At 43.9% G+C, this 23,380-nt stretch overlaps 1 protein-coding gene across 4 annotated transcripts in view; it reads right to left on the reverse strand.

Moving 5' to 3' along the window:
• Positions 1-3,590: 3,590 nt before the first annotated feature.
• The window catches only part of ccdc9 (coiled-coil domain containing 9), a 58,355-nt gene continuing 38,565 nt past the window's right edge, over positions 3,591-23,380 (reverse strand). For 3 of the 4 annotated variants that reach the window (XM_069909963.1, XM_069909962.1, XM_069909960.1), the window contains 6 exons: positions 22,984-23,089; positions 21,355-21,406; positions 20,472-20,961; positions 19,203-19,373; positions 16,789-16,899; positions 3,591-4,008 (listed from right to left, as the gene is read on the reverse strand). In XM_069909963.1, the coding sequence (XP_069766064.1) occupies positions 4,004-4,008; positions 16,789-16,899; positions 19,203-19,373; positions 20,472-20,961; positions 21,355-21,406; positions 22,984-23,089 (935 nt within the window). In that variant the 3' untranslated portion in view covers positions 3,591-4,003. The remainder of the gene's footprint in view (positions 4,009-16,788; positions 16,900-19,202; positions 19,374-20,471; positions 20,962-21,354; positions 21,407-22,983; positions 23,090-23,380) is intronic. The other variant, XM_069909961.1, reaches the window with a different exon arrangement.

Here is a 23,380-nt window from a genome sequence, read left to right on the forward strand (position 1 = left end):
AGCGCCAATTTTAAGAGCCTGGGGGAGTTCATTAGATAGATAGATTTGGGAACCCCTAATTTAGCAAGTTTTGAAACCAGACGGTCTTAAAAGGCAGAGCTGGTCTATAAAAAGCCTCCTGGTATAGCTCCCTGGTGTTCAAGGTGGGTCAGTGCAGTGTGGAGAGCAACCTGTCTGCCCTGTAGACAAACTGATATGGATCAAAGGTGGGTGGGAGGCTAGTTTTCAATTGTTGCAAGACCAGCCTCTCGAAGCCCTTCACGATGACCGGTGAAAGTGCTACCGGACGGTAGTCGTCGAGGTCGCTGATGACATTCTTCTTCGGCAGTGGGATGATAGTGGCAGGTTTCAGGCAAGGTGGGATAAATGGATTCAGGCAGGGGCAGGTTGAAGATCTTCGTGAAGACCTCGGGGAGCAGGCATGCACACTCCTTCAGCCCACTTCCTGCCGCGCCATCACGGCCGGCGGCTTTCCCTGGATTTACCACACTGAGCACCCGTCTCGCATCCCACTCCTGCACGGCGAGGACATGGCTGCTGGATGCCGAGGAGGGTGTTGCGTTCAAGAAACGATGAAGATCCTGGGCCAGCGTGGCGTCGCTGCTGACAGTAATACTGTGAGTACAGTAACTGTTGCTTTTCAATAATTTTATTGAAATTCCACATCAAAAAAAAAAGAGTACATAAGAATACATAAGTCAAAAACTAAAAGTACAGAATACACTATTCAGATCATTCTATTTTATCCACAGTACTCCGCATTCTAATCAAACAAATATTATAGTAATATTTTATTATAAAAAGAAAATCTAATCCCACTACCAAAATTGAAGCTGTTTGGCAAAGAAAAAAAATCCTGACGTAGTAATTTATTACCTTATTAACCAGCATTAATACCAAATCAAAGATTTTGAAAGTAATTAAAAAATAGCCTCCACAGTGTTTGAAATCTTAAATCGGAAAAAGAGCATCAAATCTTCTCTAAATTTAAACATGACAACGTCACATAACCATTGAGCGTGAGTAGCCGGGGTAACATCCTTCCATCGAAGCAACACCGCCCACCTGGCCACAGAAGCTAATACATGCAAATCAGATGCCATGAGAGTTATGCCTCTCTCTCCAACCATACCAAACCAGGCAGTTAAATGATTAGGCTTAAATATTACTTCCAAAAGTGCAGAAAAAGTTTGAAATACTTTCTTCCCAGTATTTCCTAAGACTCAGTTAAGTCCAAAACATATGAATTAATGAAGCAATTCCATCTGTCACAACGAGGAGATACATTCGCATAAAAGCGAGGTTGTTTTGACTTTGGACATGTGGGCCCTATGGATTACTTTAAATTGTAGGAGGGAGTGGCGAGGAAAAAATGTAAACATTTTAAAAATTACATTCCACGTTTCTTTTTTTAAAAATTTTTTTTATCTTTCACACCATAAATCACGTTAGCCATGATATACACTTTTTCTTTTTCACACATATACAGTGACTTTTTCTCCCCCCCCCCCCCCCCCCCTACATTCCACGTTTCTTCAGAAAATGAAAACTGTAGGTTCTGTTCTCAGGCTTTTTAAATTTTATCTAAAGGAACCCCTCTTATTCTCCTCAACACGTCATAAATGTTAGATATTGAACTGTTTTAAAAAGGTTGCAAATTAAAATTGACCTCAATTAAATCCTTATCAAAGCTCAGGAAAATGGATGCAATTGAGATCTCAAAAAATCTCTAATCTGTAAATAACAAAAAAAATTAGTATTTGGCAATTTATATTTAACTGTCAGTTGTTCAAAAGAAGAGCAATAAATAATCTTTAAAACATTTAATGCCTGATCTGTACGATTCTTTAAAAGCTATCATTCATAACATATAACAATTACAGCACGGAAACAGGCCATTAGGCCCTTCTAGTCCGCACCGAACCAAACACTCCTCTCATAACATAACATAACAATTATCCCGCTACCTCATGAAAAAAATGGGACTAGGAAGAGAAAATCTCAATAAGCCAAAACGTTTTCTAAATTATATCCAGATCAACAAAAGTATGTTTAACCACTGGATTGTCAGTTAACTTACTTAATGATAAGGGGAAGTAAGGATCCGAGAAGAGAAATAATAGAAAGTTTTGTAACAGAATTAGATTCCAAAGCGACCCGTACTGGACAACCTTCGCGATTAATGTATAAACGCAAGATGTTGTATGTTGACTGCCTAGTAATAGCACCTAAAGATTGGTAGGACTAAACCTCCATTCTTTTAAATTTTTTGAAGGTGGATTTTATTTAGGTGGGGGTGCTTGTTCTTCCATGTCTAAGATATGGAATCAAAAACATAGGGCAGGAATAAAAACAGGGAAAGCCTGAAAAAGGTATATAAATTTAGGTAAGATACTCATTTCAATAGAGTTGATTTGACCAACCAATGGCGACCAGTTTGATAATGCCCTTTACGTGTATTTTATTAAACTGAGAAAATCTTCTTTAAATAGGTGTTTATAATTCTTAGTAATTGTTACACCCAAATAAATGAATTAATTTCTTACAACTCTAAAAGGAAGATTAGTACTTATTGGTGCCATATTATTCAAAGGAAGTAACTTTTACGTTAATTCAACTTATAACCTGAAAATTGACTAAAACACAAAGCACAGAAGGCAATGAGGTCTCAAGATTAGAAATAAAAAGCAATAAATCATCAACATTAAAGCAAAACTTTGTGGGCTGAGGCCCTTCCTTAAAATGGCAGTAATATTATTAGATTCTCGGAAAGTGATAGCTAAGGGTTCTTGAGCCAGGCCAAAAAGCATCTGGTTTCACGCTGGACTTTAAATGGTTTAGAAATCTGAAAATTAGTAAGAATGTATACAGAGTAATTTAATCCATTGAATAAAGTCAGCCTCAAAATTAAATTTTTCTAGTCTTAAATAAATAATTTCATTCTGCCCGGTCAACCTTCTCCGCATCCAGAGAGAGCACACATAAAATTGAGCCTGCATTTACCATCTCAGCTGGCAGCTTGTTCCACACTCCCACTACTCCCCCCAAGCTTTTCCCCTTTGACTCTTTAACACGTCCTCTGGTTTGTATCTCGCCTACCCTCTACATTTATTCTGTCTATCTCCCTCAGTTTTAAATATTGTACCTCTATCGAATCTCCCCTCATTCTTCTACGCTCCAGGGAATAAAGTCCTCACCTGTTTAACCTTTTCCTGTAACTCAGTTCCTCAAGTCCGGGCGACATCCTAGTCAATCTTCTCTGCCCTCTTTCTGTCTTATTGAGATCTTTCCGGTAGTTAGGTGACCAAAACTGCACAATAACAGTCCCTTCCGACCCCTGAATCCATGCCCCCGTATGATTTTGAAGAGTGGGAGGAAACCCACGCAAACACGGGGAGAACGTACAAACTCCTTAAAGGCAGGGCTGGATTTGAACCCGGTCGCTGGCGCTAAAATCGCGTTGTTGTTGTAACCCTGCCGCACCCCCAAACTAATCCCAACTGTCTTGGTACAAAGATTCCCAGTCCGTCTGTCACCAAGGCAACTACAGGCTTTCAAGATGCACTGCAGAAAAAGAAATGAGATTTAAATCTTCATCAGCAAGTCTATTGAATTGAAATGATACAATTTGGTCCAAAATGTTTATTACATGGAGAAATTCTGTAATTTCAACAAAAATAATATACAAATCTAACAGTTCCTGTTTCTTCACAGCCACACGCACACCCGCTCATGTGTAATTTGTTCCAATTTTTGCACTGGTGGGAGGACATAGCGCAATGAAAAATAGTGCACAAATCCTTTGGTGTTAATACAGTAGCCATTTCTGTTGATATTTTAAGAGTCTCCTTTCATACCCATTATTTTCTCACCAGATTTGCACAGCCTCTACTTAGACTAGTTTGGAAACCTCACATGATACATTTCAACGTCACCCCGTGCTGTCTCACACATGATTGAAGTAGACACCCTCATCCAAACATCGTCAGTCCAGGGGCCGTTCTCAACCTGTAAGCAACAAGGACACTGGTCAGGAAGAAAAGCCACCAACAAAAGTGTTTTCGGAGTTCAACTATTTATTGCAGAAGTAAATTTCAGTACCAACTTCAACCATCAACCTCATCTCTGATTTTACTAGTCACGACCCAATGTAAAACAAACCAGATAGAGCTCAGGAAAAATTACAATCTTGAAGGTTCTCATCCTTTTTCTTCCCACTTTAAGTGCTCCCTATGCCATTGGTGCTCTGTGATTAGTAAGGGATTGCTTAAGGTGGGATGCGAGTGGGAAGGTTGAGAATCACTGCTCGAGACCTAATTGTTACTGAAATATTTTGCTTGAGAAAAATGGTCTTTGGCCCATTTCCTTTGGAGTTCTGAAACCGTGCACATAACGATTCCATGAGGTACGATTAAAACAGAGGTTTCAAACCTTTTTCTTTCCACTCACATCCCACCTTAAGTAATCCTTTACTAATCCCAGAGCGCCGATGGCATAGGGAATACTTAAAGTGGGATGTGAGCGGAAAGAAAAGGATTGAGAACCACTGGTCTAGGGTTTTACCTCAAACTATCAATAGTGCACAGAACTGCCTTTGATTTACATTTCCTTTGCTGCTTTGAAGCCATATTTAACACAGAATTATAACCATATAACAATTTACAGTACGGAAACAGGCCATATCGGCCCTTCTAGTCCGCTCCGATTTACGTTAACTCCACTTGTTCCACCTACCCAGTCCTATGCCCATAACCCTCCAAACCCCTCACATCCATGTACTTACTCTTCTAATCTCCTCTTAAATGACAGATTGACCCTGCCCCAAGCACCTCTTCCAGAAGATCATTCCACTCAGCCCCCACTCTCTGAGTGAAGAACCTTTCTCTTATATTACTCCTAAAGTTTTGCCCCCTAACCCCTAACTTATGACCCCCTTGTTCCAATCTCCCCTACCCTCAGGGGAAAGAGCCTATTCACATCTACTCCCCTCATAATTTTAAATACCTCTATCAAATCTCCTCTCAACCTTCTACGCTCCAACGAATAAAGTCCCAGTCGACTCAATCTTTCTCCGTATTCAAAATACTGCAATCCAGGCAACATTTTTGTAAACCTTCTTTGCTTGCACGTGTTTAATTTCCCATATCTTTATACTGCTTCGCGTATAGATGCTTGAGTCAGTTAGAAATAACATAGATGCTGGCATCAATTACAATCCCAGCTTGTGCATCCTCTTTTTAATCCACAAGGTGAACAACCTTGCACTCGACACTAGCAAAACTAAGGAGCTGATTGTGGACTTCAGGAGGAGAGAAACCAGGAGAACACGAACCAGTCCTCATCGAGGGGGTCAGCAGTGGAAAGGAGTAAGAACCTCAAATTCCTGGGTGTCAACATCTTTGAAAATCTGTCCTGGGCCCTCCATGTCGATGCATTCACGAAGAAGGCTCACCAGTGGCTGCACCCCGTGAGGAGTTTGAGGAGATTTGGGATGTCACCGCCGACTCTTGCAAATTTCTGCAGGTGTACCACGGTGAGCATTCCAACTGGCTGCGTCACTGTCTGGTCTGGTCTGCCAATGGACAAGACAGGAAAAGATGACAGAGAGTTGTGAATTCGGCCAGCGACATCATGGGATGTCCATTAAGGACAGCTGCAAGAAAGCGGCCTCTATATTCCCACCCCCACTCAGGCCATGCCCTCTTCACCCTGCTCCCATCTGGAAGGAAGTACAGGAGCCAGCAGGGCAGTGCCAAGCTGGTAATAGGCCCAGGCCAGATGGGAAATGTAGGCCCCATTTCAAACTACTCATTAAGTATTTTTGTAATCAGGGGTATATAACATGTACATGACGTATTTAAAAGTAACAGAACAAAATAAAAGAACAAGAATGATTTATAAAAAAGATAAAGGCAAACAATTTTATTTAAAATGTGTATGAGATAGAGTACAGTCTTGTAATCTTTTCTTCTTTGGCTTGGCTTCGTGGACGAAGATTTATGGAGGGGGTAAATGTCCACGTCTGCTGCAGGCTTGTTTGTGGCTGACAAGTCCGATGCGGGACAGGCAGACACGGTTGCAGCGGAAAATTGGTGGGTTGGGGTTGGGTGTTGGGTTTTTCCTCCTTTGTCTTTCGTCAGTGAGGTGGGCTCTGCGGCCTTCTTCAAAGGAGGTTGCTGCCCGCCGAACTGTGGAGGCGCCAAGATGCACAGTTGGAGGCGAGATCAGCCCACTGGCGGTGGTCAATGGGGCAGGCACCAAGAGCTTTCTTTAGGCAGTCCTTGTACCTCTTCTTCGGTGCACCTCTGTCACGGTGGCCAGTGGAGAGCTCGCCATAGAACACGATCTTGGGCAGGCGATGGTCCTCCATTCTGGAGACGTGACCCACCCAGCGCAGAGCTGGATGAGGTCCTCACCCGGGAAGAGACATATAAGGCAATCAAACAACTGAAAAGTGGCAAAGCAGCAGGTATGGATGGAATCTTGTAATAAGAAGCAGTAAATACAACAGCACTGTCACGTTTATTCCATATTCGGAATTTCATATCAGAAAGGGTCATCACTTCTCCACATTAAGAAATGCTTAATTACACCAGAAAAAAAAAATCAAGCAACTTGTTATTTGTCAAATTTGCTAATCCACTCAAACGTTCTTGCACCATGATGGAGTGAAAGTGTGACTTAATTTGTTTAAGAACACTGAAGCTCCTCTCATTAGAGGGCCACCGATGCAGGCAATGGCAAAAAAATGCCCATAACCCTCCAAACGCCTGCGCAACGCAATGAGGACATTTGAGAGAATGCTGCCCAATCTAAAGTTCAATATCTGACCATATACAGTAAATGTTAGATATCAAATGGATCAATCTAACTTTATTCATCAATTATATGAAACTCCACACAAGTTAAGTGGACTTAATCCAATTATTCAAATAAGGGTTTTTGATGTGTGAAAGACTTTTTTGCATTCAGCGTGGCCTTGTGAAAAAGTGGAAAGGTTTTGGAATGAACTGAGTTTATTATTAGGGCAAATTCTGAAGATAGATAAAGATAACAAAGGATCCAAGAATATTTTTATATTCATTTTTATAAAAACAATATAAACTTGAAATTGGACAAATACCCAGAAAATTTTTAAAGTCTTGCAATAGCAAAGAAATGTCTAGCGATAATCAGGGAGAGATGACTGAGACGTGTTATGAAGTAGAGTGTATAATGAGATGCCAAATTGTGTACCTTTGGAAAAAATTACGTATAGTTTAAGGAATCGAGTTGAAAATTTTTATACCATTTGGAAACCATATGTAGATTTTATGGATAATTTTCCATCCACCTCTTATCCACTCCTCTTAGTTAGTAATTTTTAATAATAATTAACGATTGTCGATGCTAATATTAATTGTATATTAAATGGTAGGTTTTTCTCTTCTTACTTTTGGGAGGGGGATGGGGAGAAAATAGATAAAAGTACATTTTTTGTATATGGATATTTGATTAATGTTTTATTCATTTTTTCCTGTAAAGATGCAAACAATTAAATAATTAAAAAAAAAAAAAATCTGACCATAAATTTTCTTCGGTCACACTGCAGCGAGTTTGAATTTTGCATCAAAAATTCTTTTCAGAAGAAGCCCTTCACTCTGAATGTCACTTGAAACACGACTTGGGTATCGCAGCTGAAGTGGATTAGCTTTTTGAAAACAGCTCATTCTCATCTAACTGGTTAAAGCGTCACACACAAAAAAAAGGAAAGCCCACAAATGTCCCTGACTGCAGAAAAGCGATGTGAAAGGCCATCGATAACAGAGGCAATTATGTTGAAGAGCATGTTCACCCTGAAGTCATTTTCAGCTTCCTTTTGAATTGGGTACCTTCTGCGAGTAGCAGAACTATCTGGAACACCTATTTTGATTGACGCATGCCATCCTTCCTCAAGTACATCTTTCCATTTCTCTTTTAGTTTCAGGATATCTGCCTGTTATCTCTTTCCACATCTACTGTGGCATCACGAGATTCTATTATCAAGTTGATCTCCTGTGTCATTGCGAGAATTTTAATCCAAATGACTGACCTCAGTACACATTGAAAAGAACCCAAGTATTTTTTTGATACCCTGAAGATCAGACTCGCACTCAGCTCTGCCATTGCATTTCTAACACCATCCAAATGTCAATTCTTGCTGACCACCTTGTCTTTAACCATTTTATGCAGTGGGACAGGAAGGTGTTCTTTCAGCATCTCCCACCACTGGGGACTTGAACTGAAACATAGAAACATAGGTGCAGGAGGAGGCCATTTGGCCCTTCAAGCCTATACCACCATTCAATATGATCATGGCTTATCAGTACCCGGTTCCTCCCCAAACCCCCTGATCCCCTTAGCCATAATGGCCAAATCTAACCTACTCTTAAATATTGACAAGGAACCAGCCTCAACTACTTCCTGTGGCAAAGAATTCCACAGATCCACCACCCTCTGAGAGAAAGATATTGAACATTTTCTGTACGATTCCAAAGAAGGTTATAACTTCACTGCAGGCACCAACACAATCCGAGTTTCAGAGTGTGATGTGCACAAATGGAGAAAATGCAGTTCTTATTCTTCTCCTTTAAGATTGCCTGGGCACCACTGTCCTCTCTTGCCATATCAGAGCCATTGTCAAATGCTTGACTCACACAGTCTTCAAAGGTCAGATTGAGAATTACCAAGATTTCCTCTGCATTCCTTCACTTCGGAAAATTCATGAAATGCAAGAGAGCGTTCTTCAATTGAAGAACTGGTATCTTCCCTCCTCACCAATCTGATGATAGCTGTTCTTTGGGAGAACCGTCAACAGCAATCGTAATGAACTCACTTTGTATTTTGTTTGGATAGGTCATTCCGCACACGTTTGGCTAATACCGAATCGCATTTGCTCAGAAGCTCAACAATAGCCAAAAATAAAATCCATGATGGCCGTCGCCAATTTTTTCAGGACAACCACGGAAGGCGAGCCCCCCCCTCTCGGCCAAAAGTAGGACGCCATCAAGAATGCGATGAAAAATTTTCTTCCATTCATCGCTTTCAGCCTTGAGCTGGCGAACAACGTAATTGTCAGTTGAAGTTGAGGCACCGCTCATTGCTGCCTTACTGGCTTCATTCCACGCAACATAGTTTTCCTCATGCAAGTTAGAATTTTCATGACTTGGAATGGGATCCTTTCATTTTCTCCACCCTTTCTCAATACTCCATCCTGGATGACTGGTTAACACACTCACACCCCCACTTGGTAAACAAAAAACAAGGGGCACAATACAGTGATTCACTCGACTCCAACACAGTCAGTCTCGTCTACATTTCTCTCCATTTGTCAGTGCTACTGTAATAAGGCAAGTTGGAAATGAGTGATTATCTTTGGGTGCATCAGTTGGTACTTTAAAAGTCCTGAACTTTCAGAAATGATTCAGGGCCAGTGATATTCCTCTTATCAATAAATCCAATGTCGGTTAGTGATGTGGAGGCTTTTCCAGCCGCGGACCCTTCTTCATTATTATCAGCATCGGCTTCAGATGGCAATTGTGGTTCCACTGTTTGCTCCATCAGTTGCTTTGGGAGTATTGCCTTCTGTATCTGGAGCTGAGTCCTGGTTCCAACAGCCTGCTTATCCAGATCAGCGTGGACATTCTCTGAGTCACATTGATGCTGAGGTCTAGCTAGGAAGTCAGTCGATGATTTGGACTTTTTGACAGTTTCTTCTTGCAATTTGGCACTTTGTTGAAGGGTGGGAAAAGATGTATTTTTATCTGTGTGTGTGTGTGGCCACCACAAGATTTGGAACACAAGTTGGTTTCAGTTATCTTCATTTATTTATCTATTTTATCTGCATTAATTTTTTATGAAACTTCTTTAAATTATTAATATTTAACGGCTCCCCCTCGACTCTTTTTGCAGGATCAATATTCTTTACCAACGCAAAGGGTCCTCTACCAGGGGGAGTCCTTCATGACTTGGCTTAATGTATGAAGATCCAGGAAAGATCGTAGACGTCGGGGATGCCCTTCGAGCTTGCTCAATGGATTTTCTAGGTGGAGTGCAGTGGCCACTCCTCCCATCAGTGGTTTATCTGCCACAGCCTGGCACGCCGGGAAGGCGACTGCCAGGTCCTCGGGTCGTAGGTGTTACAAAGGTGCCCCCCCCCCCACCCCAGCCATTGAGAATGGCTATTCTAACCCAATGATAGGACAGACTCAAGGAGCTGAATTATGGGTCTCCAAAATGGTCGATGGGAGAATCCAGGGGGGTTGATAAATGCCAGGTTTCCTCCCACCCTTCAAAAGGTGGGGAGGGGGTTGTGGGTTAATTGAGAGGCACAGACTCGTGGGCTGGAAGGTCCTGTTACTGTGCTGTCTGTCTGAAATCTAAAGAATTTAAAATGAACCCATCTCATCCAAGACAACCATGTTGGCATTCCAGGCTAGTGCTATTTGCTTGAGTCTGCATTATTATAGACCAGTGGTTTTTATAACCATATAACAATTTACAGTACGGAAACAGGCCATATCGGCCCTTCTAGTCTGCACTGATTTATGTTAACTCCACTTGTTCCACCTACCCAGTCCTATGCCCATAACCCTCCAAACCCCTCACATCCATGTACTTACTCTTCTAATCTCCTCTTCTCAACCTTTTTCTTACCAGTCACATACTGCTTTAAGTAATCCCTATGCAATAGATGCTCTGTGATTAGTAAGGGATTGCTTAAGATGGTATGTGGGAGGAAAGAAAAAATTTGAAAACCACGGTTTTAATTGTCCCTCATGGACTCGTTATGTGCACGGTTTCACAACTCCAAAGGAAATGGACCAATGACAATTTTTCTCAAGCAAAATATTTCAGAAACAACTGGATTCTCAACCTTCCCTTCCCACTCACATCCCTTACTAATCACAGAGCACCGATGGCATCGAGATTATGTGAGTAGAAAGAAAAAGATCGATGACTACTGTTCTAAACCCTTCCTATCCATACCTCTGTCTTTACATCAGGGTAATTTATAATTACCAGACAACTTAATAACTAGCTGGGTTTTTATGGAAGGGAAACTCTTGCAGTCCCAGAGAAATATGCAGACCATACAAAGATTATAGGAATTGAACCTGGGTCTCTGAAGTAACACTTGGATCCTTTAGCCACTGATTTGTCCACTGCTCACTTAATGGAGAAAGACCACACAAGATGGGAAAGGGTACCATATAATGAGACCAAATTTGAAGAATTGTGCACAGTTTTGGTCACCTAACTACAGGAAAGATACAAGATGTAAAAAGTTCAGAGTAGATTTACTAGGATGTTGCCGGGACTTTGGGAATGGAGTTACAGGGAAAGGTTAAACAGGTTAGGACTTTATTCCCATAGAAGAATGAGGGGAGATTTGATAGAGGTATTTAAAATTATGAGGGGATAGACAGAGTAAAGGCAAGAAGGCTTTTTCTACTAAGGTGGAAAGAAAAAGTTTGAAAACCACGGTTTTAATCGTGGGATATAAACCAGAGGACATGGGTTAAGGGTGAAAAGGGAAAGGTTTAGGGGGAACTTCAGACAGAGAGTGTCCTGGGAGTGTGGATTGAGCTGCCAACTGAAGTTGAATGTCCCAGAATTTGGACAGGTACATGGATGGGAGGGATATGAAGGGCTCTGGACTGGGTGCACATCCATGGGACTAGGCAAAATAATCGTTTGGCACAGACTAGAAGGACTCGTTTTCTGTGCTGGTATTGTTCTATGAAAGTACAGAGGATTGGTCTTCTGTAAGAAACTGGAGATGCTTTGGCACAAGCAGTATTTTTTATTTTAAAAAATTCATGTTCATTTGTTCAGAAAATGCCAAGACACCTGTTCAAGTGGAACAGAGACCAGAAACAGTCTAGACAGCAGTGATATAAATAGATGAGCTTTTGTAACAATGCGATGAAAAGATGCTTATTCCTTGGGACTTCACAGTTCAGCATTAATACAGCACACAGATTATAGAAACACTTGGATAGAAAAGGTACTTTTAATAAATCAAGGGCTTGAAGCCTGCCTTCACTTTGGTCCAAGGCAATCAATGATTCTCTTAAAAAAAAAAGCTGCCACACAGATCCTTTTGGACGTACAAATATCAGTACTTATAAATCTAGCAACTGGAATGTTTGACAAGGTTCCTTAACAGTCACACATTATTTATAAAGTTCATGAACCTCTAACATTTTATTCAAATGTGCAAAACAGAGATTACTCAGAGCAGATGGTCCTCTCTCTCCCAATATTGTAACGTATTCTCCGATTAAAAGTTTATCAAAAACATTCCAAACTCATACAGGGATGGTGGTAAGATTTTGACAAACTTCTGTGCGTACAAACATGTATTCGTCTTAATTTACAACCAGGAGACGGTGGTTAGCAGCAACATCATTTAGTTTGACCGTATATACTCCTCAAGGTTGTTCACACAAGCACTAAAAAGATGCTGAGAAGGAAACTCTACACTACTGTGACATCCAGCCAAGAGAACTAGAAGCTGCGGCTGCCGGCAGATCCCATTGGCGAACCCTGTGCTATGAAGCCTACACCAGCTATGAAGACAGGTGATGCCAAAACCGTGAATGGCGTCGCAGAGCAGCAGCCGCAGTTATTACAACAATGGACTTCCAGTGCCACCATTGTGCTAGAGTCCGCGCTTCCAGACTGGGACTGCAGAGTCACCTTTGTGTCCACAATGTGTTGTCTTCCAACTGAAGGACTATCAATATAATATATACTCCTGTAATCATTGAATATTTTTCCTCGGGCCAAAAAAAAGGAGGGGTCGATTTTTACGTGGGTGAAACTTCTGACCGCAGTAAGTACTTGCGTTGTTCAAGGCGTCGGGAGCTCGGATGGCTGGGACTGGGTGGCAAGTCCATAGTCGAGAGCTCGGATGGGCGGGCGGCCAGGGTGAATGTCCGCTGTCAGGACGTCAGGAGCTCCGATGGGGGGGGCAGGGGCCAGAGTGAAGGTCCGCTGTCAGGATCTCCGATGGGCAGATGGCCAGGGCGTCAGGAGCTCCGGTAGGCGGGCAGCCAGGGTGAGGATCTGCTATTGGAGTGTCAGGAGCTCAGGTGGGTGGGCAGTCAGGCCCAAAAGTAGGGGGGAGGGTCAACGTTTACATGGGTCATACAAAACACCCGATGTTTGGGCCCAAATAAGGGGTGGTTGACTATTACACAGTATTGAAGATTATACGAGCATAAACGGTAATTTGTAAGCAATGATTTCCATTTTGCAAGTGGGGAACAGGAAGCAGATTCAATAACAACTTGACATTGAGAAGTGGAGAGATGCTTGTACAACAGGAAATTACAGGGCTGGGAAGTGGAATTAAGTGGCGTAATGGTTCTAATAACCTTCTGTGCTGGAATATTTTACTAAGTTATTATAAAACCAGTCTCCTCTCACTACCAGTTCTCACCAGGGTCCAGGTCCCAGATCTTGATGGGAGAGTTCTCTAGGAATCTGGGGACAACAGTGAATGACGATCGAAAATAAGAAGGTCTCTAATTTGCATCCAGTGTAGGGGGAGAATTTGCAGGGCGGTCAATTCTGAGGGTGGGGGGAAAGAGGGAAGAGGGAGAGAATGAAAAGTGAGGTGGTGTGGCTATTGACAAGCCCAGGTTGAGACTCTGAAGATGGATGCACCAGCTCATGAGGAAAACAGAGCATGCGGGGAAAACCCAAGCCATCTCAGGGAGAACGTGCAAACTTTCCACTGGATATCAGGGGATACCTGGATCACTGAGGCAGCAGTGTTAACCCCTATGCACATAAATTGTTAAGCCATGTATATAAAAAATCCCCTGGGCCAGCAGAGGAATTCTTCCATAGAACAATGACAGGAGAGAAGCAGGCCATCTCAGCCCCTCTATTCTTCTGCCTCGTCCCACTGACCTGCACCCAGTCCATAGTCATCCATACCTCTCCCATCCACATACCTGTCCAAATTCTTCTTAAATGTTAAAAGTGAATCCGCATTCATCACTTCAGCTGAAAGCTTGTTCCACACTCCTACCGTCTCTGTGTGAAGAAGTTTCCCATAATGTTTCCCCTAAACCCTTAACCCATGTCCTCTAGTCTGCATCACACCCACCCACAGTGGAAAAAGCCTAACTACATTTACTCTATCCCCCTCATAATTTTAAATATCAAATCTCCCCTCATTCTTTACGCTCCAGGGAATAAAGCCCTAACCTGTTTAACCTTTCCCTGTAACTCAGTTCCTGAAGTCCGGGCGACATCCTAGCAAATCTTCTCTGCCCTCTTCCATCTTATTGAGATCTTTCCTGTAGTCGGGTGACCAAAACTGCACACAATACTTCAAATTTGGCCCAATCAATGTCTTATACAACTTCAACGTAACATTCCAACTCCTGTACTCAATACTTTGATTTATGAAGGCCAATATGCCAAAAGTTCTCTTTAACCGACATTAAAAAAAAATGACTATATCTCACTTGGTTTTCTGGTTCCCTTGTTTACAAAAGTGTTGCACTTCACACTAAAAAAAAAAATTGGTTGTGGAGGGCTTTGGGAAAGTTCTGTAAAGGATGGAGAAGTGGCTCCAGGAACACAAGTTTAGTCTTTGTCATGGGAGAGGAAAAGAATGCACTGAGGGTAGGGGTACCCCAGGGTGGAATGTTAGAAAGCAGAAAGACTTTGTGGAAATAGAACATGAACATCCAAATTGCACTGGTGGAAAATCCTCAATCTCCGCACCATCGTCACAAAAATACTTAAAAGAAAACTCACAGCACAATACCGGCCCTTTGGCCTACAATGTTATGTCAAACATGCCCCTACCGTAGAAATTACTCGGCTTTCCCATAGCCCTGTTTTTCCATGCACCTATCCAAATGTCCCTTACCTATCCGCCTCTACCATCATTGCCGGCAGCTCATCCCACACAGCCACCACGTAAAAAACTTACCCTGATATCTCTTCTGTACCTACTCCCCAGCACCTTAAACCCATGTCCTCTTGTGGCAACCATTTCAGCCTTGGGGGAAAAAGCCTCTTGACTATTTACACGGTCAATGCCTCTCATTATCTCTCTCAGGTCACCTCTCATCCTCCGCCGCTCCAAGGAGAAAAGGCTGAGTTCACTCAACACAGAGCAGGGAACTTCCTAGCCATTCTAAACAAATAGGAGAAGTTAAATGGCAAAGATCAGTCAGGAGAGAAGGCAGAAATGTACAGCAGCCTATTATTCCAAGCCCGAAGACCGAGCCAAATGTGGACAGATCCGATTCACTCGCTCTCCAGCCAGTGAGCGTGCTTTCTACCTAATCCGTCACAGGCATGAGAGAGTGGCAGCGCAAATAATGTTTCCTCAGCTGGTAGGAACCAGGATAAAGGGTGGTTTCTATGGGTTCACACAAGAGAAGGTTCCTCCCCATCACGAGCCTTAACAATTCTCTGCCTCCAAAGGCAGTTATCCAGAGTGCACCAGGACGTATGCTATCAGGTGAGAATATGGATAGGATATGGGCTTGAAACACAGAGAGATCTCTTCCTATTAAGCAGTTAAACATGAAAATCTGCAGACACCGTAGTTGAAGTCAAAAATTACAATACTGGAGAAACTCAGCAGGTCAAGCAGTTCCTTTGAGACTGGGCACAGATTGGGAGGTCACTTCGCTGAGTACCAGTGACAGAGACCTCCCAGTAGCCAACTATTTCAGTTCTGTGTCGCACTCCCACACGCACAAGCCTGTCCATGGCCTCGCGCACAATCTTACCAAGACCACCCGCAAACTGGAGGAACAACACCTGATTTTCTGCCTGGGCACCCTCCAGCCGGATGGCATTAACATCGACTTTTCCGGTTTCTGCTAACCTACTCTTCCCTCCACCTCCCCTTTCCAGTTCTCCCTCCCTCCCTTTTCCCAGCCATTCCCCCTCCCCTTGATCACCGCTGTCCCCTCCCTCCCTTCTCCACCTATCGCCTCCTGCCTTTGCGGCCATAGCTCACCCCCTTACCCTTTGGGACGGACACCTGCCCACATTTTGTCCGTACCTTGATGAAGGGCTCAAGCCTGAAACGTTGGTGATGTATTTTTACCTTTTCTACATAAAAGACACTGCTTGGCCTGTTGAGTTTTATGCTTTTACATTTCCTATTAAAGCTGTTGACTCCTGACACAGATCCCAGCTTGATGTTGCACAGAATTTCATACAGTAGTCTCTCACACACAAGATGCAGAAAGGCAAGGCAAGGGAACATAGCACCATGCTTCCAGTTTGTGTGCTTTTTGCTGACCATTTAACCAACTAATGGCCATCCACACATCACTAATGGTAAAAATGTACATCTACTTTTCAAAATAAATCCGACATCTGGTGCCCAGATGATATAATCAAAATGTCGAGACGATGCACAGAACCTGGTGAGAAATCATGCCTTCTGTCAGCGGTGTGCTCCCAACTGTCCAATTAGATAGAGAGAATAGCTAGAAACCTCACAGCCAATGCTTTCTCGAGAGACGGAAAGGTTGTAGAAAGAGCCAAGAGCAGTTGAAAATAGCAGTCGCAGGGTTTATCGCCAATGGAGTCTTTCATTCAGGGACCAAAATCGCCAGCCTTGCATCAAGCAGCTGTTAGTGTCCGCTTTTTTGTGGGGCCCTGCAGGAGGTTTGGTGTTAGACACGCTGGTTCGATGGGTTAAGCAAGGGATTTTGGAGTTAGTCAGACAACAGGCTCAAGGGAGAGCTTAAGCCAGAGAGAGGGAAGTCTTACAGAAGCAAACAGTCTCAAAGCTGGTGATTCGAACTGCACCTGAGATGCGCTCACTTTCTTCCATACAGTCCCTGCTCTGTGATGTCCCGCTAGGGGCTTCCAAGATTTCACCTTTAGAGAGGAGGAAAAAAAAAATCAAACAATGGCCATTATGAAAGAAACACCATTTAAAGTGATCAACGACATAGAAATGATTGTACATCTCAAAATAGCAATATGCAATTTATACAAACTCATCATAAGGCGCAAACTGCCTTTCACGGCACAGTTAGTGCCACGCTGTTACAGCACCAGTGAACGGGGTTCGAATGCGGCGCCTGTCTGTCAGGAGCTTGTACGTTCTCCCCGTGTCTGCGTAGGTTTTCCCCGGGGGCTCTGGTTTCCTCCCACCCTTCAAATCATTCTTGGGGTTGTAGGTTAATTGGGTGGCAAGGGCTTGTGGGTCAAAAAGGGCCTGTTAATGTGCTGTGTGTCTAAATTTAAATTAAAAAAATATATATAAAACCCAGATGGCTTCTTGAGAATACAAAAAGCCAAAGAGTGAATGGGCAGAGGAGTGCAAGAACATAGAAAACTTAAAGCACAATCCAGGCCCTTCGGCCCACAATGCTGTGCTGATCAAGTCCCTTCCTTAGAAATTATTAGCCCTCCTTTTTTTCATGTCCCTATCCAAAAGTCTCTTAAAGTACCCCAACGTATCTGCCTCCACCACCGTTGCCGGCAGCCCATTCCACACACCCACCACTCTCTGTATAAAAAAACTTACCCTGACATCTCTGTACCTACTCCCCAGCACCTTAAACCCGTCTCCTCTTGTGGCAACCGATGCAGCCCTGGGGAAAAGCCTCCAACTATCCACATGATCAATGCCTCTCGTCATCTTGTCCACCTCTCTCAGGTCACCTCTCATCCCCCGCCGCTCCAAGGAGAAAAGGCCAATTTCACTCAACCTGTTTTCATAAGGCCTGCTCCCTAATCCAGGCATCATCCTTGTAAATCTCTTCTACACCCTTTCTATGGCTTCCACATCCTTCCGGTATTGAGGCATAGTTCTCCAAGTGGGGTCTGACCAGGGTCCTTTAGAGCTGCAGCTCTAAATTCAATTCCACGGTTAACGACGGCCAATACACCATGCACCTTCTTAACCACAGTCACCCTGCACAGCTGCTTTGAGTGTCTAATGAACTCGGACTCCAAGATCTCCATGACCCTCCACACAGCCAAGAGCCTTACCATTAACAATATATTCTGCCATCATATTTGACCGACCAAAATGAACCATTTCTCACTTATCTGGGTTGAACTCCATCTGCCCTTTCTCAGCCTATCAATGTCCCGCTGCAAATTCTGACAGCTCTCCACACTATCCAGAACACCCTCCCCCCCCCACGTTTGTGTCACTTTATGGGGAGAGAATTCTCAAGCACGCTTACGGATACTAGGGCATGCGATCAGAGAGGGACAATTTCAAGGAATTCCTGAAAGGAGGAGACAATGGTGGAGAAATCTGGGGTGGGGATGCCAGAGATGAAAGTTTGCTGTCAGAGCGGCACTGGCTGTGAACAAGCAGCCAGAAACTCAGGGAGTTTGTAGGACCTGGGGTGAGACCAGAGAAGGATTTGAAAATAAAAGCGGCAAGTTTAAAACGGAGAAGTTGCCAGTGTTGATCAGTGAAGCAAGAAACTTCACAAAAAGGTTTTAATAAATCATTAGGAATAAAATATATAAAAAGGACCAAGAAAATAGTAAGTTTCTAAATAAATCACATTTCAATATTGGCTGGAGGTGGAAGGTTAGTCTATCGAAAACATTAAATGGGAAATGAATGATTATTTGAGGTAGGTAATCAGGGAAAGGGCCCAGAATGGATGAGGTACAAGGCTCTTTGAGAACCAGAACCTTGAAAGACTCAGATGCAAATTTGGTATCTGACAGAGGGGGAGATCACATTTTAGTAACGTCAAACCATGGCCAAAACAAACCAGTTCTACCACAATTAATTCACTGACTCCACATACGACTTGGAGTTTCTCGGCCCGCGTCGGTAAGTGGGACAGGTTACGTTGTCAAATGTACACTCGGATCCAATTCCAGTTTATTTTAATTATTTTAGTTTACTAGCTCATTAAAAATGTTCATAAATCAAGCTAGTGTAAATTCTGAAAATGAATGAAAATTAAGCCCCTTCTTGTGACAGCTCTCTTCAGGCAGAATGTGTTGGTTTAGAGGTGGTTTTGAACTGGAAGCATAGGCTGGAGGGAGGCAAGACGGCTGATCACAGGGGAATGTTACTATGGTAATGTGAACGTCAAGGAGCTTTGATGAATCAAGTTGAAACTGCCTGACTGGGCTGGGAATCCTGCATTTCAGTGTGATTTCAGGACCGTGTGATATCTCGGTGTGCCTGCACCAACCTGCTTCTCCCTGCATTTCTGTCCTTGACCCTTCTTGCTCCACCACCTGTTCAGCTTCTATGGTGGCCACGTCATCAGAAGCTGGAACACCATCCGGATCAACCGTGGCCCTGGGCTCCTGCCCAGTCTGTGACTTGCAGTTGGTGGGGGTGCCCTCAGACCCCAAAGCCACTGGAAATAAAAGCACAGTCAGTTAACTTGAGCCGCTTCTGACACCCTGAGCACTGGCGGACATCAGGGCCGTGCGCTCAGCCCGCTCCTGGTCGCGCCGCCGACCCACGACTGCATTGCCAGAGCAGCTCTGATGGCGTCATCAAGTTTGCAGATGACATGACAGTCGTTGGCCTCATCAACAACAGTGAAGAGGTGGAAAATCTTGTGATATGGTATGAGAATCACAACCGGAGTGACCCAACGTGAACAAGACAAAGAAGGTCATTGTGGACTTCAGGAGGACCAGGAATAACCACCCTCCACTACACAATAACTCGGTAGAATAGAGAGCACCAAGTTCCTCAGAATCCACCTATTGTGGACACGCAACATCTCCTCACTTGTCAGGAAGGCACTTCCTGAGAAGACTGAAGCGGGCACCATTGCACGTCTGTATGTGCATCACATCTGGTTGCACGTTTGCAGGTTTTAAACAAATGACTGGAGAACGCTCTTTCGTCAGAATGTACTTGTGCAACCGGATGTTAAATAAACTTGAACTTGCTCGACTACTGGAACTTCTGGGAAAACAGAAGTGGAGTTTGGTAGAAGTTGGGGGGGGGGGGGTTGAAGACCATGATGAGGGAGCAGATGTCACCTTTGCCACTTGCTATTGGGATTCATCTCCCTCCCTCAGTTTAGGGAGGGGGGTGTGAGATTCAGAGAGTGAGTAAAGACCATCCACAATCTTAAAAAGGTGGGGGATGTGAGGAAAGGTATTTTAAACAGGTGACGGAGGTGTCTTTAGATACATCTTCAGGGCACTAAGGTTAATGTAGCGGCTAGCACGACGCTGTCTGTGAGGTTTCCTCCAGGGGCTCCGGTTTCCTACCACCCTTCAAAATGTACCAGGGGCTGTAGGTCAATTGAGTGGCACGGATTCATGTTATTGCGCTGCCTAAATTTAAATAAAACTGCATGTTGTTGACCCAATACTGCCCAAACCTTGGGAAGCTGGTCATCTTCCTTTGAGGAAAGTTTAAAAATTTTTTAAAAAAGAGATAAAGTGAAAGAAGTTCTACTACGTGCGACGTCGAGTTTTTCTGCTCTGCTTACCGTTCGCCGGGCATTCCTCCTGGGAAAGTCTGGCTGATTGCAGGGGGTTCTGAACCACGCTGGTTCTGGGTGATGTTATTTCCATCTCCTCTGCCCAGTCTTTGACGGGATGATATCCGTCGAGAGAGAATGGACTCAGGGGCTTGGCCTCGGTTTCTGCCGGCTCCCCGGCTGCCTCCTTTGGAGCGATGTGTAGTGTCTCCAGGCCTTTCCGAACTCTCTGCTCTTTGGCTCCGCCCTCAGGCCCTTGGTCAGTGCTCTGCATGTCAGCTGGCTCCTTTGTCCCAATCTCCTCTTTCTTCTTTCCCTCATTTGGCACCACCACCACTTCCTCCTCATCTGACACTTCCTCTCCCACGATTTCCTCTTCACTGTCACTGGCATCTTCCCACTCATCGTCATCAAAATCATCCTCAGGGGACTTGTCCTCATCCACCCTGCTCTCGATGACCTCTGGATCTCGGACAAGTTGTGCTTCCAGCTCCTTTTCCTGCGAAGGTCAAATAAAGGAAATTATTAAGTGGGCGGGGCTTGGCCGATGGACAACCTGCAAGTGGTCATCTGTTGCTGGGCTGTGTTTAACTAGTTTCATGGGGACCTATGCTCGAAGCATTACTTGGCCCGGTATAGGATGTGCATTAAATGCCTAAATGGGCTCACATTTTGAGTCAACTACCATCCTTAGCCAGAAGAAAGTGGAATTTAAGTTGAGTCCTGGACTTAAGAAAAACAGAATACTGCCTTCAAGTCAAAAGATTGGGTAAAGTGAGCGACCCTATAATCGGAGCCCCAGCTCCGATCCTCTCTTTACAAGCCGAAGTGGCCACTTTCCTACCCCAAATGTCCAGTCTTCAGCGCATCACTCAACAAAAGATTCACTTACTTGCTCCTTCTCTCGTTCGGCTTCAGGTGTCTCCCAGCGATTGTCGTGCATACTGAGGAAAAACAGAGCAGATTTCACCACTGAAGGGTCTTGTTACGAGCCCAGAGGACCCCAAAACCCAGCAGCAGTAGATATTCACCACGACAAATGGTTACTTAAAAAGTTGCTTCAAATTATCTTTAAACATGAAAATAGAATCAAACTTTAACTTATCACTAACTTACTTAACCCCCTTCTAATTCTAAACACACGTGTGTGTAAATTCAGAAAAGTTCTTGGGTTCACAGTCCAATCTCACTTCTCATTCCTCCAAGTTCACTGGATACAGGCAATTCTTAGACTGTGCACAGAATTTAACATTTATAAAGTTCACCAGGCTTTGGTGCTTGAAAGGTAAATGGTTACCGCTCAGGAAAGTTCTTGTTGGTTTTCAGAGAGAGATTTGTTGTTCCAGGACATCCACAACTGATGTACTTCCATCAGCCACTCCAGTGACTTGCTGACGAAACTTGCCCCCTCAGGGTTCTCCAGATGATAACCTCTTTCTTTCAGGTCACCACAGAGTGACTTTTTGTTTCTCTTATTCCAAGTGAAACATTAAACAGCCAGTCCTCTCTTCTTGAACCACAAGAGCTTTGACTAGGCCGTCGTCCAAACAAGTTGTGTGCAAGCTTGCCAGTCCCAGCTACTTCTGCTGGTTGTAACACTGTCAAGTGATCTGTCTATCTCTCTCTCTCTCTCTGAGAGAAAACCTGTTTGACTCTCTCTGCTTGCAAAACCACATGACCCGCTTACAACAGCAAGCTCTCCTTCCAGACAGCAGCAGCTCCAGCATACTCTTTCATCTGTTGCCTTTGGTAAACAACAATCCATTAGTGAAGTCTCCTGAGCACTCTTCAAAGCTTTTGCAAAAGCTATTGAGGCCCCAATATATATATAGCATTAGCAGAGCTCCAATATTTTAAATAAGATCCATTTTAAAGTGTTTGTATTTGACCTACTCTAACAAACCTTTCCAAATTTATCTCCCAAAAACATATCTATATACTCTGTCACAGTAATGTGGGCCAGGACACAGTGAACAATGCAGGGCACAGATACAAAGGTAGTGGATTCATCATTCAGTGAAAAGCCATCTTCCTCCTCCCAAAATCCTTATTCTTTTAAATTTATTTTTTTAAATTTAGACATACAGCACGGTAACTGTCCCTTTCAGTCCACGGGCCCATGCTATTACACCCAATGGACCTACAACCCCTAGTATCTTTTTGAACAGTGGGAGGAAACCGACACAGACAGGGAGAACGTACAAGCACCCGATTCGAATCCCGCCCCCCGGTCATTGGTGCTGTAATAGTTTTGCGCTGACTGCTACACTAACCGTGCCACCCCTCTACGCGATCCAAGTCACCCCTTCCTTCCCCCAGCTCCTCCGCTTCAAGACGTGTACAAACCAACAAATCAGAGGATAGAGAGGATGAAGATGGGCTGAATGGCCATCAGTATTTGCATTTTGCTACACTTCCAGAGTAAGGAGGAGAATCATCGGTTCAAACAGTGGTGGAAAGGTCCACTCTCCTGGCCTTCGGTGTTGAGAACAGTTGGCCAAGGGTGATAGACAATGCCTACCTGTAGTTGCTCTCTCTGTATTTGACTCTCCCTCTCTTGGCATCCTTACTTTTGGATTGAAAGATGAAGTCAGAAATCATCGGTGGCTTCGGCGGTCTTTGATCATCTGGAAAAAATTAACCAGGTTACCCATCCGCAGCCCCTGGACATTCACCCAACCCCAGAGAACTCAGCTTAACGTAGCGCGGGGCTGCAATAATACAACGCAGGCCTGCAGTGCTGTAGTACCTTACAAAATACAAGTCTGCCGTCGGCTGCACGGCTAACAAAGCCACTGTGTCACAGCGCCAGAGACCCGGGTTCCATTCTGTTCACAAGCTCTGCGAGCTTGTGGGGTTCCTCCAGGAGCCCTGGTTCCTTCCTCCTCCCAAAGGTGTGATTGATTCATCGACCACTG

The sequence above is a fragment of the Narcine bancroftii genome, chromosome 13 (assembly GCF_036971445.1).
Source record: "Narcine bancroftii isolate sNarBan1 chromosome 13, sNarBan1.hap1, whole genome shotgun sequence".
Taxonomy (NCBI): Eukaryota; Metazoa; Chordata; class Chondrichthyes; order Torpediniformes; family Narcinidae; genus Narcine; species Narcine bancroftii.